This window comes from Schistocerca gregaria, chromosome 1 (assembly GCF_023897955.1).
Source record: "Schistocerca gregaria isolate iqSchGreg1 chromosome 1, iqSchGreg1.2, whole genome shotgun sequence".
Classification (NCBI taxonomy): domain Eukaryota; kingdom Metazoa; phylum Arthropoda; class Insecta; order Orthoptera; family Acrididae; genus Schistocerca; species Schistocerca gregaria.
The window spans coordinates 470,259,326-470,285,519 of record NC_064920.1 but is presented as its reverse complement, the minus strand read 5'-3'; the positions used below and the strand labels follow the sequence as shown (position 1 = coordinate 470,285,519).

Below are 26,194 nucleotides of genomic sequence, written 5' to 3'. Positions count from 1 at the left end.
TTGCAAATTTTTAGCTTTTCAGAGCCTTCACATAAGGTTGGTGCCGGTGGCGACACCTACAACGTGCTGACATGAGGAAAGTTTCCAACCGATTTCTCATACACATACAGCAGTTGACTAGATTTGCCTGGTGAAACGTTCTTGTCATGCCTCGTGTAAAGAGGAGAAATGCGTACCATCACGTTTCCCACTTTGATAGAGGTCGGATTGTAGCCTATCGCGATTGCGGTTTATCGTTTCGCTACATTGCTGCTCGCGTTGGTCGAGATCCAATGACCGTATGCAATCGGTGGGTTCAGGAGTGTAATACGGAACGCTGTGCTGGATTCCAACGGCCTAGTATCACTAGCAGTTGAGATGACAGGCATCTCATCCACATGGCTGTAACGGATCGCACAGTCACGTCTCGAACCTTGAGTCAACACATGGAAACGTTTGCAAGACAACAACCATCTGCACGAACAGTTTGACGACGTTTGCAGCAGCATGGACTATCAACTCGGAGACCATGGCTGCGGTTACACTTGACGCTGCATCACAGACAAGAGCGCCTGCGATGGTGTACTCAAACGACGAACCTGGGTGCACGAATGGCAAAACGTCATTTTTTCGGACGAATCCTGGTTCTGTTTACTGTATCATGATGATCGCATCCGTGTTTGGCGACATCGCGGTGAACGCTCATTGGAAGCGTGTATTCGGCATCGCCATAATGGCGTATCATCCGGCGTGATGGCATGGTGTGCCACTGGTTACACGTCTCGGTCACCTCTTGTTCGCACTGACGGTACTTTGAACAGTGGACGCTTCATTTCAGATGTGTTACGACCCGTGGCTCTACCCTTCATTCGATCCCTGCGAAATCCTACATTTCAGCAGGATAATGCACAACTGCATGTAGCAGGTCCTGTACAGGCATGCTGGTGTGCCACACGGCGTGATGGTATGGGGTACCACTGGGGTATCGTGGTATCGTGTAGAAAGCTGCATGAGCAGCTGTAACTTGCACGTCATCCAAGCTCTGTTTGACTCAATGCCCAGGCATATCAAGGCCTTTATTACGGCCAGAGGTAGTTGTTCTGGGTACTGATTTCTCAGGATCTATGCACCCAAATTGCGTGAAAATGTAATCACATGTCAGTTCTAGTATAACATATTTGTCCAATGAATACCCGTTTATCATCTGCATTTCTTCCTGGTGTAGTAATTTTAATGGCCAGTAGTGTACATGATGGCAATATTAAGCATATGTCTTCTTTAAGACACTGTCCACCAGAAAATATTTGATCCTTCCATGCTTTCGTCCCACAATTATACTATCTTTGAAGTCATGCGCTCAGAAAACTGACACACCAAGTGTCTCTCCTACGGGTCGTAAGGCGCCTTTTCTTTGGTGTTCCAGCAGACATTTGCAGTTTCGTTCTTGCAGTGTGTAGCTGGAGTCAGCCAAAACAAATGAAGATCATTACGTCTCTCAAGTGACGTCCAATTTAGACGGAAAGCGTCCGTTTGTTTGCAGTTATAAACAAAATAAGTTTTAAATGACAATATCACTTTCCCGCTTGACAACGCAGTCCTAATTTTGTCTACTGCCACATTCTTTTATCTATACGTGTCAACAGGGGCAGTGAATCACGAAGGATGACAGTATTCCAGCAGTGACTGAGCAGCGCTTCTGCGACGCGGCAGCAGCTAGCGCGAGCCGGGGTGGTGGGACCGCTGCTCGAGTAGTGGGCGTCCTTTGTGTTTTACTGCTCCTGCTAACACAGGTCGATACAACGAATATCGCATTAGACTCATTTGGGACGCCTCTGTCGAGTGGACACGTAAAATTACGATTTTAAAATCATTTTCTTCGTAACACGAAACGAACCGACGCTTTCCGCCGACGCCGGGCGTCACAATGAAGAAGTGATGAGCAAATATTTGAACTGATTCCAGCTATCTTTCACAAATACGAAACAGCAGATATCTGCATAAACACGGGAGAAAATGCCCCTGACGACTCTTAGGGACCACTCGTATATCGATGGCTACAGTTTACACTTCAGACGATAGTCCTGTGTGGACTTTGTCAGTATTTGCTTCTTGTGGCATCTAGCACAGGTGTTACTTTGAAATCAGTAAAGCTGGTATCAGATCAGATAGCGGAGAGAATGGGGCCACTGTCAATCAAACGCTGCGCTCTAAAAGACCTCAATGGCGTAACAAGCGGAAATATCGAATTCGCATATCTAAGTACCGTTTTCTTCTCATCGTCAAAAGGAAAAGCAGTTAGAGCACTGCCATGGAGAATTTGCAGCCCTTGTCACACCAACACGTCTCACTTAATCGCTACGTGAGTAAGCTGTTTGTGTCCTAGATGGCCGTCATATCAGTAACACGAAGACTGCTTGCCCACATGTCGTCGGTTGTAAGTCTTCATCTGGTCATTCATTAGACATAAATTCATTCAAGTTTCCGTTTCTTGTGAACTACATACCGAGGGAACGTGGACAGGTAATACAAAATCAACCAAAGTATAATATCTGTACACAAAGAAGGGACTTGGGACGTACTGGCGGCAGAAAAACTGGGGTTCAGTAGTCGTAAAATACATTTATACCGTTAAAACTAACATAACTGGGAAAATATAATAAACTGAATGTTTCGATCATACAGCGCTAATGAAGAGCTTGTTGTATTTTATTGGGTCATACGAAGTTCAGACATTGTGAAATTCACCGTGGCAGTCATGAGTGCACGTCGTATGATAGTGAATTGGTTTTATTTTCCTTATTGGCCTTAATTATTGTGATAATTCCCAAATAAGTACCGGGCATATTTCGAAAACTTTGCAACGAAAAATGTAGTCGCTGGCCAGTTTACGTTTGGTACCCTGAAGAAGGAAATAGGTTCCTGCGTATGAAATATACACTCCTGGAAATTGAAATAAGAACACCGTGAATTCATTGTCCCAGCAAGGGGAAACTTTATTGACACATTCCTGGGGTCAGATACATCACATGATCACACTGACAGAACCACAGGCACATAGACACAGGCAACCGAGCATGCACAATGTCGGCACTAGTACAGTGTATATTCACCTTTCGCAGCAATGCAGGCTGCTGTTCTCCCATGGAGATGATCGTGGAGATGCTGGATGCAGTCCTGTGGAACGGCTTGCCATGCCATTTCCACCTGGCGCCTCAGTTGGACCAGCGTTCGTGCTGGACGTGCAGACCGCGTGAGACGACGCTTCATCCAGTCCCAAACATGCTCAATGGTGGACAGATCCGGAGATATTGCTGGCCAGGGTAGTTGACTTACACCTTCTAGAGCACGTTGGGTGGCACGGGATACATGCGGACGTGCATTGTCCTGTTGGAACAGCAAGTTCCCTTGCCGGTCTAGGAATGGTAGAACGATGGGTTCGATGACGGTTTGGATGTACCGTGCACTATTCAGTGTCTCCTCGACGATCACCAGAGGTGTACGGCCAGTGTAGGAGATCGCTCCCCACACCATGATGCCGGGTGTTGGCCCTGTATGCCTCGGTCGTATGCAGTCCTGATTGTGGCGCTAACCTGCACGGCGCCAAACATGCATACGACCATCATTGGCACCAAGGCAGAAGCGACTCTCATCGCTGAAGACGACACGTCTCCATTCGTCCCTCCATTCACGCCTGTCGCGACACCACTGGAGGCGGGCTGCACGATGTTGGGGCGTGAGCGGAAGACGGCCTAACGGTGTGCGGGACCGTAGCCCAGCTTCATGAATAGGGCTGCGAATGGTCCTCGCCGATACCCCAGGAGCAACGGTGTCCCTTATTTGCTGGGAAGTGGCGGTGAGGTCCTCTACGGCACTGCGTAGGATCCTACGGTCTTGTCGTGCATCCGTGCGTCGCTGCGGTCCGGTCCCAGGTCGACGGGCACGTGCACCTTCCGCCGACCACTGGCGACAACATCGATGTACTGTGGACACCTCACGCCCCACGTGTTGAGCAATTCGGCGGTACGTCCACCTGGCCTCCCGCATGCCCACTATACGCCCTCGCTCAAAGTCCGTCAACTGCACATACGGTTCACGTCCACGCTGTCGCGGCATGCTACCAGTGTTAAAGACTGCGATGGAGCTCCGTATGCCACGGCTAACTGGCTGACACTGACGGCGGCGTTGCACAAATGCTGCGCAGCTAGCGCCATTCGACGGCCAACACCGCGGTTCCTGGTGTGTCCGCTGTGCCGTGCGTGTGATCATTGCTTGTACAGCCCTCTCGCAGTGTCCGGAGCAAGTATGGTGGGTCTGACACACCGGTGTCAATGTGTTCTTTTTTCCATTTCCAGGAGTGTAGTTAACATACTGAAATTGTTTTTAAAGCCTGTAGAATATGTGGTTTATGATGTTAATTGTGATCGCATGTTAAGTTCATATTGCACTAAGAGTTATTTTCATTTTAAAACGAGAAGTAGACAGTCAATGATCCAGCTGCAGTTTTAGCTATGTACTTATACGTAAATTTTTCTTGTCCACACTAATAGTTTCATTCAGGAAATATTAAATAACTAATTTGATTCACACAGTGTCGAACAAATAGCGGGTGTTCCAGCGAGCAATGAATGAGAAATGGGATTCTGCTAAAGTATCGTGTATTTTGTCTGGTCTACGCTTGCCTATTTGCTCACCTATTTGAGGCTTATAGAGTTGGTATTTCTTGACGCAGGCATTGTATATGAGTTAAAACGCCATTTTCTAACAGTTATTGCACAAATACATACGTTATCTTTGGAAAATGTCATTTTTTATTTATTTTCCTGGATGAATAACATTGAATGTCTGCAGTGACAACGTTCTGATGTTGAAAAACTCTGGTTTTTCTGTATTACTTATTGGTGAGGTAGAAACCTTATTTTCAGAAAGTGCAATCATACAGGTCAAAACACATAATGTTTACTACAATACAAATCTGCACAAGCAGAAGCAGGAGCGGAAGAAGAGGCTAAGGAAAAATTTAACACTATTCCTGTTGCAGTTACGCCAAACATGTACACTGAGCGCTGCGTTTGCTGCCCTCGGGCAATGGTTTTTGCCGGACAGAACGGCAAATCCACTAGTCACTCGGTACTTGCTCTTAGAAAGTCTGTTTTTCAGCTGAGATATACTGCCACACGTCAAGTAAAGTTTTCTTCTTGGCACTTTGAACTGGCAGAATTATATCCCACAAGATAGGCAAAACTGTAATGTTACCTATCGGCAGATTTCTTTTCCCAGCTCCTCTTGGTTTCTTTGCTATGGTTTGACAAATCGACAGTCGTTGAATTTTATGACTTTTCCTTCTCCCTATTGCAGTAAGGTTCTCATATGAAATGTATAAGCAGACATACTCAGTTATTTTGAATGAGCTCCTGTGCAAACGGTTGTCTTGTGCGCTAAGCTCTCTGAAATCCTCTGGTTCCCTTCTTGCTCAGAAGAAATCCGCTGTCTGAAATAAGACTTGCACTTGGCGGCCGAACTTCTCCGGATGGGGCTTCCCGGCCAACGATGCCATACGCTCATTTCATTTTTTTCATTTGTCTATCTTCTGAACAGTCTCTGTTTACACATTGCTGAAAAAAACCGGATGACTTCGTCTGCTGCTTACAGTGCTTAAATTTATCGAAGTTTCCTTTACTGTACTGTCACATTAAAGATGTGAATATTCTTTTTAATATCAAATCTAGAATTTGACTTGCAATAATTTGTTAATGCTCTGCGACTCAAATTTTTAACAATAATAGCATCGATTGCGGGGAATCAAAAATAGGAAATAAAAAGTGGTACTGTAAGTACAAGCGAGGTAAGCTATTTGAGGCATATGAACTTGGTGTACAGGCTTCGTTTCATACGATCTCGGGTACCTGATACCAACTGACGTCAGGTACAACAAGTCGTGTGAAGTGACACTTTTTGAAGCACTGAAATTTCCGCTATAGCATTGCTACGACGACGAAATCATAAGGAGCAAGACCAAACGCATCGCTGCTGATCTCGGCAGCTAATCATAAAGAAGCAGTGATCGCTGTTAGAAATTTTGAGTGATACAGGCCTATATCTACATCTAAATCTACATGGATACTCTGCAAATCACATTTAAGTGCCTGGCAGAGGGTTCATCGAACCACCTTCACAATTCTCTATTATTCCAGTCTCGTATAGCACGTGGAAAGAACGAACACCTATATCTTTCGGTACGAGCTCTGATTTCCCTTATTTTATCGTGGTGATCGTTTCTCTCTATGTATGTCGGTGTCAACAAAATAGTTTCGCATTCGGAGGAGGAAGTTGATTGGAATTTTGTGAGAAGATTCCGTCGAAACGAAAAACGCCTTTCTTTTAATGCTGTCCAGCCCAAATTCTGTATCATTTCAGTGACACTCTCTCCCATATTTCGCGATAATACAAAACGTGCTGCCCTTCTTTGAACTTTTTCGATACACTCCGTCAGTCCTATCTGGTAAGGATCCCACACCGCGCAGCAGTATTCTAAAACAAGACGGATAAGCGTAGTGTAGGCAGTCTCCTTAGTAGATCTGCTACATTTTCGAAGTGTCCTGCCAATAAAACTCAGTCTTTGGGTAGCCTTCCCCACAACATTTTCTATGTGTTCCTTCCAATTTAAGTTGTTCAAAATTGTAATTCTTAGGTATTTCGTTGAATTTACGGCCTATAGATCTGACTGATTTATCGTGTAACCAAAGTTTAAGGGATCACTTTTAGCTGTCATGTGGATGGCCTCACACTATTCGTTTTTTAGGGTCAACTGCCAATTTTCGCAACATTCAGATATTTTTTCTAAATCTTTTTGCAATTTTTTTTTTGATCTTCTGATGACTTTATTAATCGATAAACGACAGCGTTATCTGCAAACTACCTAAGGCAGCTACTATTTTATATAGATAAGGAACAGCAAAGGGCCTATAACACTACACTGGGGAACGCCAGAAATCTCTTCTGTTTTATTCGATGACTTTCCGTCAATTACTACGAATTTTGACCTCTCTGACAGGAAGTCACAAATCCAGTCACATAACTGAGACGATATTCCATAAACACGCAATCTCACTACAAGCCGCTTGTGCGGCATAGTGTCAAAAGCCTTCCGGAAATCCAGAAGTACGGAATCGATCTGAAATCCCTTGTCAATAGCACTCGACACTTCAAGCGAATAAAGAGCTAGTTGTGTTTCATAAGAACGATGTTTTCTAAACCCATGTTGACTGTGTGTCAATATACATTCTCTTCTAGGTAATTCATAATGTTGGTACACAATATATGTTCCAGAACCATTGTGCATATCGATGTTAATGATATGGGCCTGTAATTTAGTGGATTACTCCTAGTACTTTTCTTAAATATTGGTGTGACCTACGCAACTTTCCAGTCTTTGGGTACGGATCTTCCGTCGAGAGAACGGTTGTATATGATTGTTATACAGTCTGGACCAGAAGACTTGCTTTTATTAAGTGGTTTAAGTTGCTTCACTACTCCGAGGATATTTACTTCTACGTTACTCGTGCTGGCAGATGTTCTTGATTCAAATTCTAGAACATTTACTTCGTCTTCTTTTGTGAAGGCATTTCGGAAGGCTGTGTTTACTAACTCTGCTTTCGCAACACTGTCTTCGATAGTATCTCCATTGATATCGCTCAGAGAAGGCTTTGATTGTTTCTTGCCACTAACATACTTCACGTACGACCAGAAGCTCTTTGGAATTTCTGCCAGGTTTCGAGACAAAGTTCGTTGTGGAAACTGTTGTAAGCATCTCGCATTGACGTCCGCGCTAAATTTCGAGCTTGTGCCAAAGATCGCCGATGTTGGGGAGTTTACGTCTGTTTAAATTTGGCATGTTTTTTTCGTTGTTTCTGCAACAGTGTTCTGACCCGTTTTGTGTGCCAAGGAGGATCAGCTGCATCGTTTTTAATTTATTTGGTATAAATCTCTCAATTACTGCCGATACTGTTACTCTGAATTTAAGCCACATCCGGTCTACACTTATATTATGAACTTGGAAGGAGTGGAGATTGTCTCTCAGGAAGGCGTTCAGTGAATTTTTATATACTTTTTTGAATAGGTATATTTTTCGTTTATTTTTGGAGCACTTGTGGGTTACAATATTCAATCTCGATACGACAACCCTGTGTTCACTAATCCCTGTAACCGTAATGATTGATGCTCGTTATTAACTCAGGATTATTTGTTTCTAGAAGGTCAAGTGTGTTTATTACTCGGGTGGGCTCATGAACTAACTGCTCGAAGTAATTTTCAGAGAATGTGTTTAGAATTTCGGATGATGTTTTATGAGTACCTCCGGAATTAAACATGTATTTTCGCCATCATATCGTGGGTAAATTAAAATCACCACCAACTATAATTGTATGAGTCGGGTATGTGTTTTAAATCAAACTCAAATCTTCTTTGAACCTTTCAGCAACTGTATCATCTGAACAGGGAGGTCGGTAAAAGGATCTAATTGTTATTTTATTCCGGTTTCCAACAATGACCTCTGCCCACACTAACTCACAGGAGCTATCTAATTCAATTTCACGACAAGTTAAAATACTTCTAACAGCAACAAACACCCCACCGCCAACCGTGTTTAGCCTGTCCTTTCGGAACACTGTTAGGTTCTTCGCAAAAATTTCGGCTGAGGTCTGGTACTTTCCCAACACAGCTACTTCAATTTACAACTGTTATACCAATGGTTCCTGTATCTACCTACGTTCTTCCTGTGTTCAGCCTGTACCCTCTGTGACTGAAGCCCTCCTTGTGTTTTCCTGAGACCCTCTAACCTAAAAAACCGCCCAGTCCACGCCACACAGTTCCTGCTACCCGTGTAGCTGCCTCCTGCGTATAGTGGACACCTGACCTATTCAGCGGGACCCGGAACCCAACCACCCATTGGTCCAAGTCGAGGAATCTGCAGCCCACACGGTCGCAGAGCCGTCTGAGATTCTGCCTCTGATTCAGCCACTCGGCTGTGTACCAGAGGTCCGCAATCGGTCCTGTCCACTAAGCTGCAAATGGTCAGCTGTGCTTCCATCTTGCAGGCAATCTGTTAGCCGCTCGTAACCAGAGAGACTCTCTTCTGATCGAAAGTGACACACATCGTTAGTAGCGACGTGAGCAACCACCTGCAGTTGGCTGCACGCTGTGCTCTTCATGGCGTCCGGGAGGACCCTTTCCACATCAGGAATGACTCCACCCGGTATGCACACGGAGCGCACATTGGTTTTCTTTCCCTTCTTGGCAACCATGTCCCTAAGGGGCCCCATAACGTGCCTAACGTTGGAGTTCTCAACTAAGAGTAATCCCACCCAATCTTAGCTGTTATCTCTGCCACTAGGCAGGATGTCAGAATACAGTACCCGTACATGTATTAGTTAGTGTATAATTTTGTACATTTCGTCATTCATTTAAAGTAAAAATGTAATAAATGATTCTAATGGAAGTGCCCGGTCAATGAGGCCTCAGTGCCCATTGTTATCTAAATATATTAGCTCTCTAATCATTGTTCCCATTTCTTCTCAAAAGTAACATTTCTTCCGTTGTTTGTAAATTCAGTTTTTAATGATACTTTGCTTCTTTCGTTAGAAATGTTTTACAAGTAGATATGCTTATTTTTTCAGAAGTAAACAAATTGATTCGAACGATGTCGATGTAAAAACACAAATATTGACAATAGAACCACTCCTCGGGAGCCTACCATCGGAATTCATTATTTGACATAAAAGCCCATTTATAGTCAATCAACAGATTCAAAACCCTGAGGCATCTACCCCCTATATCAAACACTGTCAACCTTTTGTTATCCGTGGGCCTGAGTGACGTACTTATTTACGTTCGCTGTTCGCATCGTCACGATGCTCCTAGCAGAGAGACCCAAAACTAAAGCGACCGTGACTGTAATGTTTATGGGGTGACGCATCATTATGAATAGGATTCTTTTCCCATCACATCACACCATCAAAGTACTTCAAAAAGCACGTGTTTTTGATGAAACGTTCATTTTGGATTCACCCTGAATTTCTTCCGCGGTCCGGATTGAAACCAACTTCGAGTCGGCTATCGCCCACAGACCGCCGTGATCGTGCTACAACGGCAAGACGGAAGAATCTGTAAGTGGGCCTTGCCAGTGCAAGACGACTCCGTACTCATCACTGGGCAGCTGCCGGACTCTAGCACGTACGTGTGATGAAGACACCACAGCGCCTGAAGATGGACACCACAGGATTCGATAGGTCATTGTTCGTGGTTGGAAATAAAGCTGTTTCTAATTGAAGACTGAATTGTTAGGTACTGTTTTAACGACTATAATCATCTGAACAGGGCATCTTGAAGCTGATAAATGTTAAAGAATGTTTAAAACACTGACCTGCTTCATCCACTCCTTCTCGCTCTGCTCGATGACGTGCGCGTACGTGTTTCCCATCATGGCGATCAGCATGTTGAGCAGCAGGATGGGCACCAGCACCATGAAAATGGCGAACACTGTCTTGGCCAGCGTTGGATATGTCGTGTGGCTCAGTTCTGGGTACTGCGGAACAACAGGGCCCAACACATTAATCGACATTCGTTCACAAGACACGTTGAAAAGTTGGAAGTACTCGAAGTAGCGTAAAATAATTGCAACAATGAAACAAAATTTATGTAACATATAATACATGTAGCTTCGAAAGCCACCATTCTTTAGTACAAAGTTTCGCAAATTGAATGGTTTGTTTCATAGCAGGATAAATAGATTGACGTGTCCTTCAAGTTAATTTACACTACTCATCTTAATCAACATTGGAACAGAGATTTATGTACGTTGGTCATTTAAAACTTTACGCTATCATGTAACACTACTGAAGTGTGACAGCTTCATAACTACGACGACCTGATTGTTTGCTAATAAATGTAGTTCTATTTTTCGAGAGTGACGAAGATATGACAGCTTTTCAGTGGAAAATACACTGACATTAATTGTATCTGTAGGCCAAATTATAATTCAATTTATGCCCATGCCTGTATTAGTGCAGAAGGGTTTCATTATTCATTAGAAGACGGGAAGTATCTGTTTGGTTTATATTCTAGACATCAACTAATAGAAGGCAGTAAGTGGCCTAGATAAAAGAAATTAGTGTTGCAACTATGTAGCTAACGATCTACAGATCAAAGGCATCGGGACGATCATTTTCAAGTTTTATAGTGTATGGTAAATCAGCGACAACAGAGCAACATTTGTTTTCTGAGACTTCCCTGGTGCTATTAACATAAGGTCTTCCTGCTTGTGCCCGGCCAGACAAATAATTGTAAACAATTGTATTATTGTATTATTATATATAAAGTTTCACATCATGCGTGAAACGCTGGTGAATGGTTTCATTAATTACGTTTGCAATTTACACTCAGGAAAGTCACCTCATATTAAATAGAGAGTTTTCCTCTATTTTAGACGAACGTGTCTTACATGATATACATTGGCTATATTTGTGTGCAGTCTTAACTTTAGCCTTAACTTGGGGCTTGGAGACTTTACGAGGGGCGTTCAGAAAGTAATGCAACACATTATTTTCTGAAAAAAGATTGGTTTTATTCAGGATTCCAATACATCATATTATCCCCCACTATGTTGGCTACAAAAACCTATTTTTCAATATAATCTCCGCTCAGTGCGACTGCCTGGAAGACGGCACGGTACCTCTCTATTGGTCGACGTCGGAGCCAACGTCTTGGTGCATAAGTAACCTCCCCATCATCCACGTACTGCTTCCCGCGGAGTGCATCCTTCAAAGGGCCAAACTGATGGCAGTAGGAAGGTGCGAGATCCGGGCTGTAGGGTGGATGAGGAAGAACACTCCAGTGAACTCTTGTGAACGTCTCTCGGGTGCAGCTTTGTGTTGGACCTTATGGAATAGGAGATGTTCGTTTGCATTTTTTGGGGCGACGAATACAGCGAAGTCGTTCCTTGAATTACCTGCGGGTAGCACAAAATACTTCAGAGTTGTTCTTTGCACCTTGAGGGAGAACATCAAAGAGAATAACCTCTTTAGAGTGCCAGAAGATCGTCGCCATGACTTTACCGGCTGATGGTGCAGTTGCAAAGCTTTTCTTCTGAGGAGAGATGGTACGTCGCGATTCCGTGGACTGCAGTTTTATTTTCGATTCGAAGTGAGGTACCCATGTTTCATCGCCTGTGACAATGTTCGACAAAAAATACTCAGGATCAGCCTCTTCAAACGCAAGCAATCACGACAATTTTGTTAGGCGGCGAGGAAAGCAACGGGTACACAACTTTGAGCGCCCCAACTGGTGGACGAGTGTGTCGGCATTACCAACAGAGACGTCCAGTCGAGCATCGATGTGTTTACTTGATTGTGAACCGTCGACTACCTAAAACGAGAGTGTCCGCATGTTCTGACATCCAGCAGTGACAGCTGTGTGCGGCCGGCCGGCACGCGGGAGATGAGACCGGTTTGCGCGAACTTGCTGCGATGATGTCAGACGCCCCGCCTAATGACTCAGCGTGGTTTTTTTCGCTACCACATCTCTGAACACATTCTGCAAGCGCCTATGGATCTCTGCGATGTGCTTGTTTATCGCCAAAAGAAACTCAATGACGGCTGTCTGCCTGGAACGCTCTTCCGTTACAGGCGACTGTTTGTAGGCTGCGTATAGCGCTGCAACCAATGGGAACTACTCGAAACTACAGGGGCTAAAGCGGCAATATTCAACGATGTTCCACAACAAATTCCGCATTTTTTCAGCTGAAATTGGCTGATAAAAATTGAGTTGCATTGCTTATCAAAGGCCCCTCGCATATATATAATATATATAGTTACACTTATCTCTAAGTTTTTAGTGAAGGCGATTCAGATCAAAAGGTCTTGCACTCGAAAAGGGACTAATCAGTAATGTCAGTAGAATGATATTATTGGGCGATTCGGAATGTTTTTTTCCTCGCAATGGGCTCCTTGGTTAGTGAAGTTATTCTGTCACTTTATGTCTTTTCTTTTTCTTAGATGCCATTTATTTGCTTTTTCTGTTTGGCGTCTTGTAAGGGTTTTATCTTGGTTTTCTTGTTTACTTCGATTATATGTTTACAGTCCTTCTGATCAACAGCGCATGTTTTTCACCACAAAAAACTTATCTGGAAGTAGCTTTTTATGACTAAAAATGTACCTAAAGTAACAAGACGGACACAACACAACATAGTTATCAAACCAGTGTTCTTTTGGGGTTGACACACACGTATTAAACAGAGAAAGAAGTCTAATTAGGTAAATTTTAAATCCAAATAATATTGAAGAAGGAAGATACAGACCACGAGTGAAAGGAAGAACATTTTTCGGATATAAGTGTTATTAAAAGGATGTAATATTATATGAAGACCGTGGCAACTATTTATCTACAGCTCGTACAAAACAGATACGTGTTTCAACGTTTTACTAACCTTCAAAGTATTCACCAGCATTGTGTATAACGCGCTGCCAGGGATGTGGAAGTCGTAGGATACTCTTAGCAGTGCCAGTTGTGTTAACAGTTCTAACGGCGCGGTCTACTGCCCGACAAATTTGTAGCAGTTCTGAAGCGGATGCCGTGAAGTGTTTCCTTGAGTTTAGAAATCGAGTTGAACTCACAAGGGCTTAAGTCAGGGGAGTGCAGTAGATGGTATAGCACTTAGGAGCCCCATCAGTCAGACAGATCGGCAACAGCTTTTATTGTACGTGCTTAAGCATTGTCCTGCAGAATGATGGTCAGGTCCTGCAGAAAGTGTCATCACTTCTCTCACTAAGCTGGTCGGAGGTTGTGTTCCAAAAATGAACAGCATAGAGACAGAAGTGATGACACTTTCTGCAGGACCTGACCTTAATTTTGCAGGACAGTGCTGAGGCACGTTCAGTGCAAGCTTTTACTGATCTGTCTGACTGATGGGGCTGCTAAATGCTATACCACCGACTGCACTCCCCTGCCTTAAGCCCTCGTGAGTTCAAGTCGATTTCTAAACTGAAGGAAACACTTGACGGCATTCGCTTCAGAACTGCTACAAATTCGTGGGGCAGTAGACCGCGCCGCTCGAAGTGTCAACACAACCGGCACTGCTAAGAGTATCCTACGACTTCCACAGCCCTGGCAACGCGATATACACAATGCTGGTGAATACTTTGAAGGTCAGTAAAACTTTGAAACACGTGTCTATAAAGTTCTGGCCCTCATGGATATTCTTTCCAAAAGAACAGACACCATTTTCATCTTTTTATCCAGTGGCCATTGTGAACTATGACAGAAAACATTCACAGACCTTGGCTGCAAGAGGGTATTGAGTGACATCACTGGGGAAAGCTGGAAATTTGTGTCGGACCAGGATTTGAGCCCGGGTCTCCCGCTTACTAGGCAGATGCTGTGACGACTAAGCAATCGTTACTCAGTGGTCATCGCAAGTGCACGGACTTTCCTAGCGCGCCTCCCGCCAGATCCAAATTCTCAACGTATCCACGGACTACAAATGTGGTGCCGCCTGGCCATTATTCTCATTACTCGCGACATTTCGGCGATTCCCGTGAGAGCTCGAGCTTGGTGTGCATTCGCACTAAAGAGATCATTAGCCGCCCTCACCTGAATTATATATCTGGTCTATCTTCTATCGCACATGTCCGAAAGAACAGACACCACATATGTTGAGTTACAATTAATGCTCTTTAGCTATGGAAAACAGAGATGAATTACGCATTTCCTTTCCTTTTAGGGACGGTCAGAGGACGTGGGTCACTTACGTTGTAGTCTCCCAGGGTGATCTGGAAGAGCGCCATCCAGGTGGTGGGGTAGGAGTGGTAGAGCGACGTCTTCACGCCGGGGAAGCCCTTGTACAGAAAGTAGAAGGACTGGGAGAAGCCGAACAGCACCACCGTGTAGATGATGCCGAACGTCAACATGTCACCGGTGATCATGGAGTACACCATCGTCACGAACGGACCAGTCAGCCGGATGGCCCTGGAACCACGTTAGTAAATCACGTCTCTGGACTACACGCCTAGTATACCACGTCCTGGAAAAATAATGTTGGCAAAAAATAACAAGCTTTTCAAACTGTTTCGGACCACTCTGTTTATATGATCGGGACACTGCTAGAACTACACTAATCACGATCAGCTGTCAGCTTTCCTGTCATGTTTGTCTTAATGTTCTGAGTTAACTTTGGTTTGGCAATGTAATAATTCCTATTGTGCAGATATTTTAAGGTCACACAAAAGTCAACATCGTTTATAATTTGTAATGGATAAATATGGAGATTAGTTTCTGCAGTTTCGTACGATGTTTATGGACGGTTTTGATCACAATGATCGTCTGCGGCTGCTAATGAGCTGTCTTCGGGTTGTTTCACGCTAGTTGCCCTGTACCGTGGAAGGTTGCAAGCAGTCTGTCTTGCCTCCTTCCATTTACACTAAATTTATCCGCCCGTTGTCATGACTGGCGATGGGCAGGGCGCTTTAGTTCCATCTTCTTAAAGTGTCCTTCTTAAAGGGAAAAGTATTTTAGAAAATTTCAGTCGTCCTCGGTAAAGGGGCTAGTAGTTCCAGTCTGCGAATGCGTGAGAACTGCACAGCTCGAGCACTCCTCGGAATGCGGCAGGTGTGTCAGGGGCACTCAGGGTTTCCTGCTGACCTGCGCGTGTCAACTGGCCACCGGCGGGTAGCTTACCGAAGCTGCCTGTCCTTTTTACTAAGTCGGCGTTAGCGGCCTGTGTGACGATTCGGCTCTTGAGACAGCAGTTTCTACAGCTTGCTGGGACACCACAATTTACGAAGGAAAAGCACAAGTCTTGGAATGTAGTTTGGTCTCGGCAAATTCGGAAGTGTTAAACTACGCTCTGATTCACCCGTTGCCGGCTGATGTCAGACGGGAATTTCTAGGCGAGGAAGATGTGTTCTGACTGGCCCGTAACTACCGACATTCCGCGGTGCGGATTTGTTAAACGTGGCATTGACACATTAATGGCGGAAACAGTTACATTTTTTCTGATTGGCGTTTGCGGACAGTTTGATGTAACCTGCTGCATGAGTAGCTGGTGGAAGAAAAAGACACACTATTGGTTTGATGGTGGATGGAGACAGGTCCCTGGCTGGAGACGTCGGGGCGTTTGGAAGTGTTCGAGTCATGAAGGGCGAGATTCTGATTCTCCTCTACGACCACGGTCCTCCAACTCAGCGCCTCAGCAGATTGGTGAGAGTATACAGCAGCACGGCTCACTAGGTGGGGTTTAAGGGTATATAGGAAGCGTAGCATTGCCACAGTTCTACTAAACCCGATTCATGCCTTAGTAGACGGCCTCTGTGGCCGAGCGGTACTAGGCGCTTCAGTCCGGAAGCGCACTGCTGCTACGCTCGCATGTTCAAATCCTGCCTCGGGCATGGATGGGTGTGATGTCCTTACGTTAGTTAGGTTTAAGTAGTTCTAAGTCTATGGGACTGATGACCTCAGATATTAAGTCTCATAGTGCTTAGAGCCATTTGAACCATTTTTGAACCATTCCTTAGTGTTGTTTGTTGTGAGATTCAGTCGACCACTGGAGTTTCTAAATTAATCGCTGGGTTGTATTGGGTTAATGATTTGATGTGCAGCTAGGATACGGTATCCATCCCTCCGCTTGCCTATCTTGTTAGTTGTCATCGGCCGTTAACTTAATTTTTCGTGGTATGCTGATGCAAATACTTTATAGTTGGCTATTATAATAAATAATCGGTTTATGTTTCACTTGCACTTTTAGTTGAAGGGGCACGTAGTTCCTTTAAATTTACTGATTTATTCTATTGATTGAGTGGATAGTTATATAGTAGGATTATTTCAATTATTGACCTTATGATTCTGTTTTAGGGCATTTCAAGATAGCGATTCCGTTGCGTAATTTACGGCTAACATGGAGTCTTCAGGGGAGTAGCACAGAATGTAGGTAGATTCATTTCTTTGATAGGTTTCACAGTCTCACACACTGCGGTATCTTGCAACCATATCAAATCGCAACTGCCAACTAGCACAGCCATTCTCTCATGCTGTAATAAATTTAGTATACACATTCTTTAGTCTTTCCACACACATTAATAGAGTCATTTATAACAGTAAATTCTTATAAATGCAAATCCATCTATAGTATCTTTCCATAAGTGAGAAGTTTCAAACTTTGGTAAAGAAATAAAACGTTTGACATCCTATCATATTTTTTCCTGGAGAAAGGTACAGACCGTAATGTTCTGTCACTTCTATAGACGCCATTAGCACTATGTGATATTAGTAGAACCTTTAATCGATGGTATAGCTTTTAATTTCCCAGATAGAGGTAGCAGAGTGGTTAAGATACGGAGTCCTTCACCGCCCATTGATGAACCTCTGGATGTTGTGGAACAAGTGCTTACCAATTTAGCTGTAGGATATGAACGGCAGTAGGATCGAAATTTACGTACTGTCTCTCGTTTTCTTGTGTAGAATCTGTCAGTAGTTCCTCATCACAGTTCGCCCCATAAAGTGCACGCAGAATAACGTGGTCAGTGGATGCGCATTCGGCAGGGCAAGCGTGGGAGACCGATAGTGGTGGGGGTTGCAGGCAGGCAATCATCACACTACAGGAGAAATGCTGAGTGCTGGAGGGGAAGTGCCGTTCTATATTGAAGCCTACACTCACATTTTTTAGTTGGAGTCTCTCCATGCCCACACTGACATGCTGACCATTCGAAAAGATCTACTGTCACCTCTGCTATGAATAGTATCTCAAAATGCAACAAAAACTGCGATTTACTTTTTCCTGATGCCATTTGTACCTTTCAGAAAAACACCTAGAGTGGTGAATCTTGAGTGTATTTACTTCTTATGCTATAGCACAGTGGACTTTATACAATGTTTCCTCACAAATATTGTGTACAACTGCGATTGCTAGAGAATTCTGAAACAGTAGTTTACTAAGTTTATTAAATCTCCGGTTAGTGGAACAACACAGCAGATGATGAAGATATGGCAAAACACTCTCTTCTTTGCGTGCTATCATTTTCCAGAATCCCTTCTCGATATCTCAAACAGTTTATGAGATGCGAGGAATGTTATGGGTATTTCATTCTGGCTGCACTTGCGACCGGAAATGAGTCCTCTACATAAGATTAGTTTCCTCGAGATTGGTGGCAGATAGAGAGCTCTACCCAAGCCTAAAGAAAAATTAAGTCTTTTAGCTAAATTTCATACACAGCAACGTATTATGTATTATGCACTAAACAAAAAGTCATAGCGACCCGTATTTTTCATTGAAACTTTTACCAAACCATCAACGAAATGATGGGCACGTCATCATGAAGCCGGCATATAAACCAACAAGTACCGCAAAAATGATTTTTTTTAGTGAATAGTTTCATAAAATCGTTTGAGAAAGACTGCAGGGCGTACGCCTCGATTCTGTCATCACAGCGTGTCTCCAACCGGTCGAAAGAGGCCAGTGTTGACCCCTCCTTCCGAACAAACGGATGAACTCGCTCAGTGCTTCGGTCGAAAATTGGTCACTGTGTTCCAACCACCGTAACTGCACGTTTTCTAAAGGATATTTGCAAGATGTTAGATAGAGTTGTCAATTACTGTTGACATCTCTCACAGTTCATAAACAGCTGCCATCCTCCTTTCTAACACATAGTATTCTGCTATATGCAGTTGTATGCGGATTGCAGCGCCGCTGGTTCTCGAATGACTGTTTAGTGCGGTACTGTTATGACAGAAACATTCAACTGTTGAATCAACTGATTCATGTTGTTCCTGGGTCTCCGCGACATTTTCTTAATTTGTAAAATGCGAAGACGAGGTCTCGTAGGTCACAGAGACCAGGCGTCAACGGAGCAACAAAAATGTTTTCACATTTACAGGACGGTTCCATCGCGTTAGTTTCTGATCAAGCGCAGCCCTGTCATCTCTCAACATCTGGAGTCAACCTATTCTACATCTACATCTACATCTACATCCATACTCCGCAAGCCACCTGACGGTGTGTGGCGGAGGGTACCCTGAGTACCTATATCGGTTATCCCTTCTATTCCAGTCTCGTATTGTACGTGGAAAGAAGGATTGTCGGTATGCTTCTGTGTGGGCTCTAATCTCTCTGATTTTATCCTCATGGTCTCTCCGCGAGATATACGTAGGAGGGAGCAATATACTGCTTCACTCTTCGGTGAAGGTATGTTCTCGAAACTTTAACAAAAGCCCGTACGAGCTACTGAGCGTCTCTCCTGCAGAGTCTTCCACTGGAGTGTATCTATCATCTCCGTAACGCTTTCGCGATTACTAAATGATCCTGTAACGAAGCGCGCTGCTCTCCGTTGGATCTTCTCTATCTCTTCTATCAACCCTATCTGGTGCGGATCCCACACTGCTGAGCAGTATTCAAGCAGTGGGCGAACAAGCGTACTGTAACCTACTTCCTTTGTTGTCGGATTGCATTTCCTTAGGATTCTGCCAATGAATCTCAATCTGGCATCTGCTTTACCGACGATCAACTTTATATGATCATTCCATTTTAAATCACTCCTAATGCGTAACGAATTTATTAACGTTATGGCGGACTATTCTGTACTTTTCTGTCTTTCTAAACTTTCTTTTATTACTAATGACCTCGTCGTTGACGGGACGTTAAACCCTAACGCTCCAACTTTCTTAGGACTGGACGTTGGAGTGTTGAGGTCATTCCCGCAACCCGCCTCTCACAGGCTGAACGAACAGCGTGGTATCTGGGCTGTTATAAGGTATCCTTATCGGCTGATCTGTCTCGTTGCAACAATTCCACAACAAAATAGCGATACTTGGTGGACATTAATATCAGCGGCTGCAATTTGCTGTATGAAAGAGATCTCCCTTGTGACTTGTATGCTTCCCCATGCAGGACTGAACAGTGCCCGCGTATGCGAATTACGGTCTGTGTAACGTATCACACCAACATCCTCTTTATTCTGAGAAGTCAGCTAACACTATTGTAAGGAGAAAAACCAGTAGAATAGATGGAGTATAGGATGTGTTTGCTGCCCATTCCTTATGTACTAAAGACATCACTCTATAAGGCCAAAAGCTGCTCCCCCCCCCCTTGCCCCCCCCCTCCTTGTATCGAAACTGACATATTCAATGGATCTTCTCGAGTTGCGATGTGGTCGCAGCAAGACTTGTCCAGCGATGCAAGAATGTACTTATTCAGGGTGTATCATAATTAACGGCGTAAACGCACACAGGTGAGAGTATGAGATACAAGAAGAAAAAAAGGTCTGAGTAAATATGGGCTCTGAAACGCATACTTTAAGAACCATGAACACTTCTTCATCTTCGATACTGTGAATGAAATCTCTGTTACTGCAAGTTCGTTACTTTTCATATTTTCGGAGGAAGTAATATGGACCAATACAAGAAAAAATGTCCAGTAGACAGGGGATCTAAAGTGCTTACTAAAAGCTATAATCCCTTGTTCAGCAGAAGAGATGTGTTCCGCTGTAGCGAAGATGAACAAGTGCTCATAGCTCTTAAGGTATGCAGTTTAGAGCTCATGTTAACTGATAATTCTTTTTTTTTACTTCTAGTTTAGTGTACTTTCAACAGTATACTTTGACATCATTAGTTATGGTACACCTTGTATATTTCGACCCAATAACGGATCACAAAACTTTTTCAATACGCCGTATAATTAATTTCGATTGGTAATAACCACGTTCAGGTCTAAGTACACAGAGTGTTAATCATATCCACTCGGCATGTATAAAAATGGTACGGTCACAAAAAGAGTCAAATAAGCTTCATCATATAGAGCCAATTCAGTAGGTATATGACGAATCACATGTAGCTCGTTATTATTACACCGCAGTTATTATTACGTATGCCGACTGGATACGATTAAAAACTGTGTACTTAATGGTTATTACGAACCGAATTAAATAAAACTTGTAAAATGGCTGGCTCTGAGCACTATGGAACTTAACGTTTGAGGTCATCAGTCTCCTAGAACTTATAACTACTTAAACCTAACTAACCCAACTTCTGAGGTCATCAGTCCCCTTATAACATAGAACTACTTAAACCTAACTAACATAAGGACATCAGTCACGTCCATGCCCGAGGCAGGATTCGAACCTTCGACCGTAGCAGACGCGCTGTTCCGGACTGAAGCGCCTAGAACCGCTCTGCCAAACCAAAACTTGTAATACGTAACTTGAATAAAATATCTTTATTAGGCTAGTGCTGATATCGAAAATTAAGCCGCATCGCATCTGTCACCATTCGGACAAGCTGTGATGGACGAGACTCACCCCGCGAAGAACATGAGCAGAAACCAGGAGCCGGGCACTGCGAACTGCAGGATGGCCTCCTCCGTTCGCTTGTCGCCCATGACGCGCAGAGGTATACACGCCAGGATCATCAGGTTAGACGCCAGGAAGATGGCCTTGTCGGGGGCGTGCGACTGCAACACGGGAACACCGCCGCGTTGGCTCATTCACTCATTCGTGCTATACATTAGATAAACCAGATCTCAAGTTATCTGTAAACAGACTCGCATCGATGTAGATTTTATTAGGTAGACTGCCACCCAGATGATCGAAAACTTACTTTTTCTATTCCGTAAACTTCCGGCTTAACAGATCTTGCTGCAGCTATGGCGCGAAGCACTTCACAGAAGCAGTGTTTCCTCGACATGACGTGCTCACTCCTGAATTTTGCTGTGCTCTATCAGGCCAACTTATCCTTCTTTCCCGAGCTTCCAGTTTGCACTGAATGTGAGAAGATATTTGTGCAGTAATCGCTATTAACTATTCCGACGAGCTAGTATAGAGTGACTTGCGAGGCTGGGACATGACACGGTATTTGATGGAATCCGCTCAAGTACACTACTGGCCATTAAAATTGCTACACCACGAAGATGACGTGTTACAGACGCGAAAATTTAATCGATAGGAAGAAGATGCTGTGATATGCCAATGATTAGCTTTTCAGAGCATTCACACGAGGTTGGCGCCGGTGGCGACACCTACAACGTGCTGACATGAGGTAAGTTTCCAACCGATTTCTCATACACAAACAGCAGTTGACCGGCGTTGCCTGGTGAAACGTTGTTGTGATGCCTCGTGTGAGGAGGAGAAATGCGTACCATCACGTTTCCGACTTTGATAAAGGTCGGCTGTTAGCAGAATATGGAATCGGTTGTTTCAGGGGGGGTAACACCGAACGCCGTGCTGGATCCCAACAGCCTCGTGTCACTAGCAGTCGAGATGACAGGCACCTTATCCGCATGGCTGTAACGGATCGTGCAGCCACGTCTCGATCCCTGAGTCAACAGATGGAGACGGTTGCAAGACAACAACCATCTGCACGAACAGTCCGACGACGTTTGCAGCAGGATGGACTATCAGCTAGGAGACCATGGCTGCGGTTACCCATGACGGTGCATCACAAACAAGAACGCTAGCGATGGTGTACTCAACGACTAACCTGGGACAACGAATGGCAAAACGTCATTTTTTCGGATGACTCCAGGTCCTGTTTACAGCATCATGGTTTGGCGACATCGCAGTGAACGCACATTGGCAGCGTGTATTCGTCATCGCCAGACTGGCGTATCACCCGGCGAGATGGTACAGGATGCCATTGGTTACACGTCTCGGTCACCTCTTGTTCGCATTGACGGCCCTTTGAACAGTGGACGTTACATTTAAGATGTGTTACGACCCGTGGCTCTACCCTTCATTCGATCCCTGCGAAACCCTACATTTCATCAGGATAATGTACTACTGCATGTTGCAGGTCGTGTACGGGCCTTTCTGGTCACAGAAAGTGTTCGATTGCTGGCCTGGCCAGCACATTCTCCATATATCTCACCAATTGAAAACGTCTGATCAATGGTGGCCGAGCAACTGGCTCGTCACAATACGCCAGTCTTGATCAACTGTGTTGTCGTGTTGAAGCTGCATGGGCAGCCATACCTGTACACGCCATCCAAGCTCTGTTTGACTCAATGCCCAGGCATTTCAAGGCCGTTATTAGGGCGAGAGGGGTACTGATTTCTCAGGATCTATGCACCCAAATTGCGTGAAAATGTAATAACATATCAGTTCTAGTGTAATATATTTGTCTAATGAATATCCATTTATCATCTGCATTTCTTCTTGGTGTAGCAATTTTAATGGCCAGTAATGTAGTCTGATAGGTACAGTAGCCTCGATGTGGCTGAGCGTTACCATCCCCACTTTGACGAATGGTGGGCTGCGTCCCCCACCAAATCACATAAATACGCAGAAAAAGGTTTAGTGACTCGCATATGGGTGACTTGCCTTTACACAGAAGCAATGTCTTATTTCTTCGAGTCAGTGGTCACAAATGTTTTTTTTATGGGGCTCCAAAAAATATGAAAACTGCATGCTGAGAGGTCGGGGCTGTATGGAGGATGTGTAAGGGCTGCAGCGGAGTGCAAACAACAGGCACGCAAGCTCCGGGAAACTGATGACCATTGTTTCCCTTGACTGCAAGGCCCCGCAGCTCATTGATTTTCTGGAACACGGCCTCACATTCAATGCACAGCTGTACGTACCCACTTTGCAAAAATTGAAGCCCGCCATCAAGTCCAAACGGACGGAAGAATGTTGACGGACGGCATCATAGTGTTGCAGGATAATGGTCTCCCACATGTTTACAAGGTTGTTTCGAATACGCTGCAGAAGTTTTGTTGTAACCCTTACACATCGTTCATGAAGTACCGAGGTCTCCCCATAAGATTTCGATATTTATGGAGCCTTGTAACCTTGTAGAGAGATGTTTATGGCCGTCGATTTGCTTCGGACAAAGAGGTGCACGCCTGGGCACGATCACTATTCCGCAGGCAACAGAAAACATTTTACCGTGAAGGCACTGCTCGTCTCGTCTCGTCTCACAGCGGGGTACATGTTTTAACAGCTACGGCAATTACTTTTGAAATAATAAACAGTTTACTTACTTTTTTTCCATTTTATTAGTTTTCATTTGACTGCCCCTTATGATAGCAGGTGATGGAAAAATCGCAGGTTATGAAAAACAGTATTTTAAATGCATAAAATGTTTATTGTTATATGAATTGGGTTAAGAACAAATATTTATTTCTCGCCAACTGTGTTAACATTACATGGAATACGGACGTGAATTACCAATAATACTAATGCAAGAAAGGCATATGGAAAGATACTGTGTAAATCTGTGCACATTGTTCCACATTACTACAGGGGAAAATTGTTTCTAAGTCATCCAGCATGACATTCTTACAAGTAAGGCGAGTTTCCCTACCACGAGCGCTGCTCGCTTTTCAGTTTACAGACAGGCTATCCTTCCGCGACATTTCCTGTCCAGCTTTCGTACGTGAATCGACAAGATAACTGAGCTAGTGTTTATACATGTAAAAAAAGCTCAACAGCTGCAGCTGGCAACTGTCTACCACGTTGAAGAATCCGCTCGAAGTGTAACGTGCTGTCAATATTTATTGGACGATTTCGATTTTACTGTCTCCAATATCAATGGCTGGAATAATTTTCGTACCATGAGAGATTTTAAATGCAATACATCGCATGCTCAAATGGTGAAACTGAGAAGCTTTGACAACTGTATGAAAGAATAGGAAACTATCAAATACGCCACTAACTGCTGTAGTCAATTAATATGGAGACGAGGAAATGATGGGAAACCTCTGTAGAGCAGCTAGACTTCGTACATTACACCTGGAAAGAGTGGATCCTGCTGAGACTTCTCTTAGCTGCAACCCCCTATCTACACAACCAATGTACCACATTCCTGTAACAAATAGAACAGGTTAAATAGCATACAAAGAAAATCCCAAACGACGAAGAATGTACAAAAACTGTCAAGGAAGAATTGAAGAGAGTAGCTGGAACACCGAAAACCCTGTTTTATCTGTACCCTTTCCTGAAGAAGAGATGAATAAGGTTATACATTCACTGATAATGAAGATGGGTTGCCGTAATGGATCCTCTGTGTTCTGAGTTTATATGAGACATCGGAAACCTTGCTTGAGACTGGCTTAAATGATTCCACACTGACACTCTGAGAGCGGAAGAGATGCGCAAGCGAGTATAAAATAGGAGAGACTATCGCCAGGGAAGCCTAGCAATGACTCATCAAGTTACCTCTCCAAAGCACTCTCAAGTACAAGCTATAAAGAGGCTCGTATACAGGATGTCCCAGAAATATTATGACAAACTACGAGGGACTGTAGAGCGTATCTTGAGGAACAAATCGAACATAGGAAACTGTGTCCAAAAACGTCATCCAATGACGCTACAGGCTGTGGAAGTTACAGCCGCCACACCTGCTAGTAAGCCGCCTTTGCGGCAGCAAACGTGACTTTGTACACTGAAATACCGTAGATGGAACGTCTCACAATTTTGTTTGATAGTGGTGGCGACTGACCGCCACCATCGCCAGCGGAGAAGATGGAGCTCGCTGCTGCGTAGAAAGTCCTTACCTCCTATGAATGCGACGCTCTGTTGCCTCGGCGCATGACGATTTTGACCTTCGCTTTCCAAGTGCAGTTTATTTATTCTCCTGGAACCCTCTAAGATCTCCAGTTTTCTTCGGCATACACGAGGAAAAAAGGCTGCAGAGGGAAACCCGTGTCTGAAACTGTCATCCGCCGAGGCAACACAAAGTGACATTCATGGGAGATAAAAAGTGTCTATGCAGCAGCTAGATCCATCTTCTGCACCGGCGATTGTCACTATTAGTCGCGATCACTGAATAACAAACAAACTCTGGGACGTTCCGCCTATGGTCCATCAACGTAGAAAGTCACGTTTGCCGCTGAGGGGTGGCCTAGTAACAGGCGCCAGCACCTGTAACTTTAGCGCTCTGTGACGTCCTTGGGCGACGTTTCCGGACAGGGGTTCCTATCCTAAATTTGTTCAGACGACACCTTCTAAAGCCCCTCAAAGTTTGTTACGACATTTCTGGGACACCTTGTATAATAGATTAGACAAGTAAGTCGTCTGTATTATTTTAAAACTAACAGTAGTTGTTGCGAAGTAATTAGTCTTTAACATTCCACATTGAATCAAAATATCAGAATGGACCGAAACCGGTTGTTATATTCGTGGACTTGACGTCACTTACAACAGTAGTTGTGTCCATGGACTTCAGTGCTGCTTACGACATAGTGTGGCTA

The 26,194-nt window shown here is 44.1% G+C and overlaps 1 protein-coding gene across 1 annotated transcript in view; it reads right to left on the bottom strand.

Moving 5' to 3' along the window:
- The window catches only part of LOC126353098 (uncharacterized), a 287,154-nt gene that overhangs the window by 102,919 nt on the left and 158,041 nt on the right, over nt 1–26,194 (bottom strand). The window contains exons 10-12 of the mRNA XM_050002737.1: nt 21,309–21,460; nt 14,778–14,994; nt 10,397–10,558 (exon numbers count right to left, since the gene is read on the bottom strand). Coding sequence (XP_049858694.1) covers nt 10,397–10,558; nt 14,778–14,994; nt 21,309–21,460 — 531 coding nt within the window. The remainder of the gene's footprint in view (nt 1–10,396; nt 10,559–14,777; nt 14,995–21,308; nt 21,461–26,194) is intronic.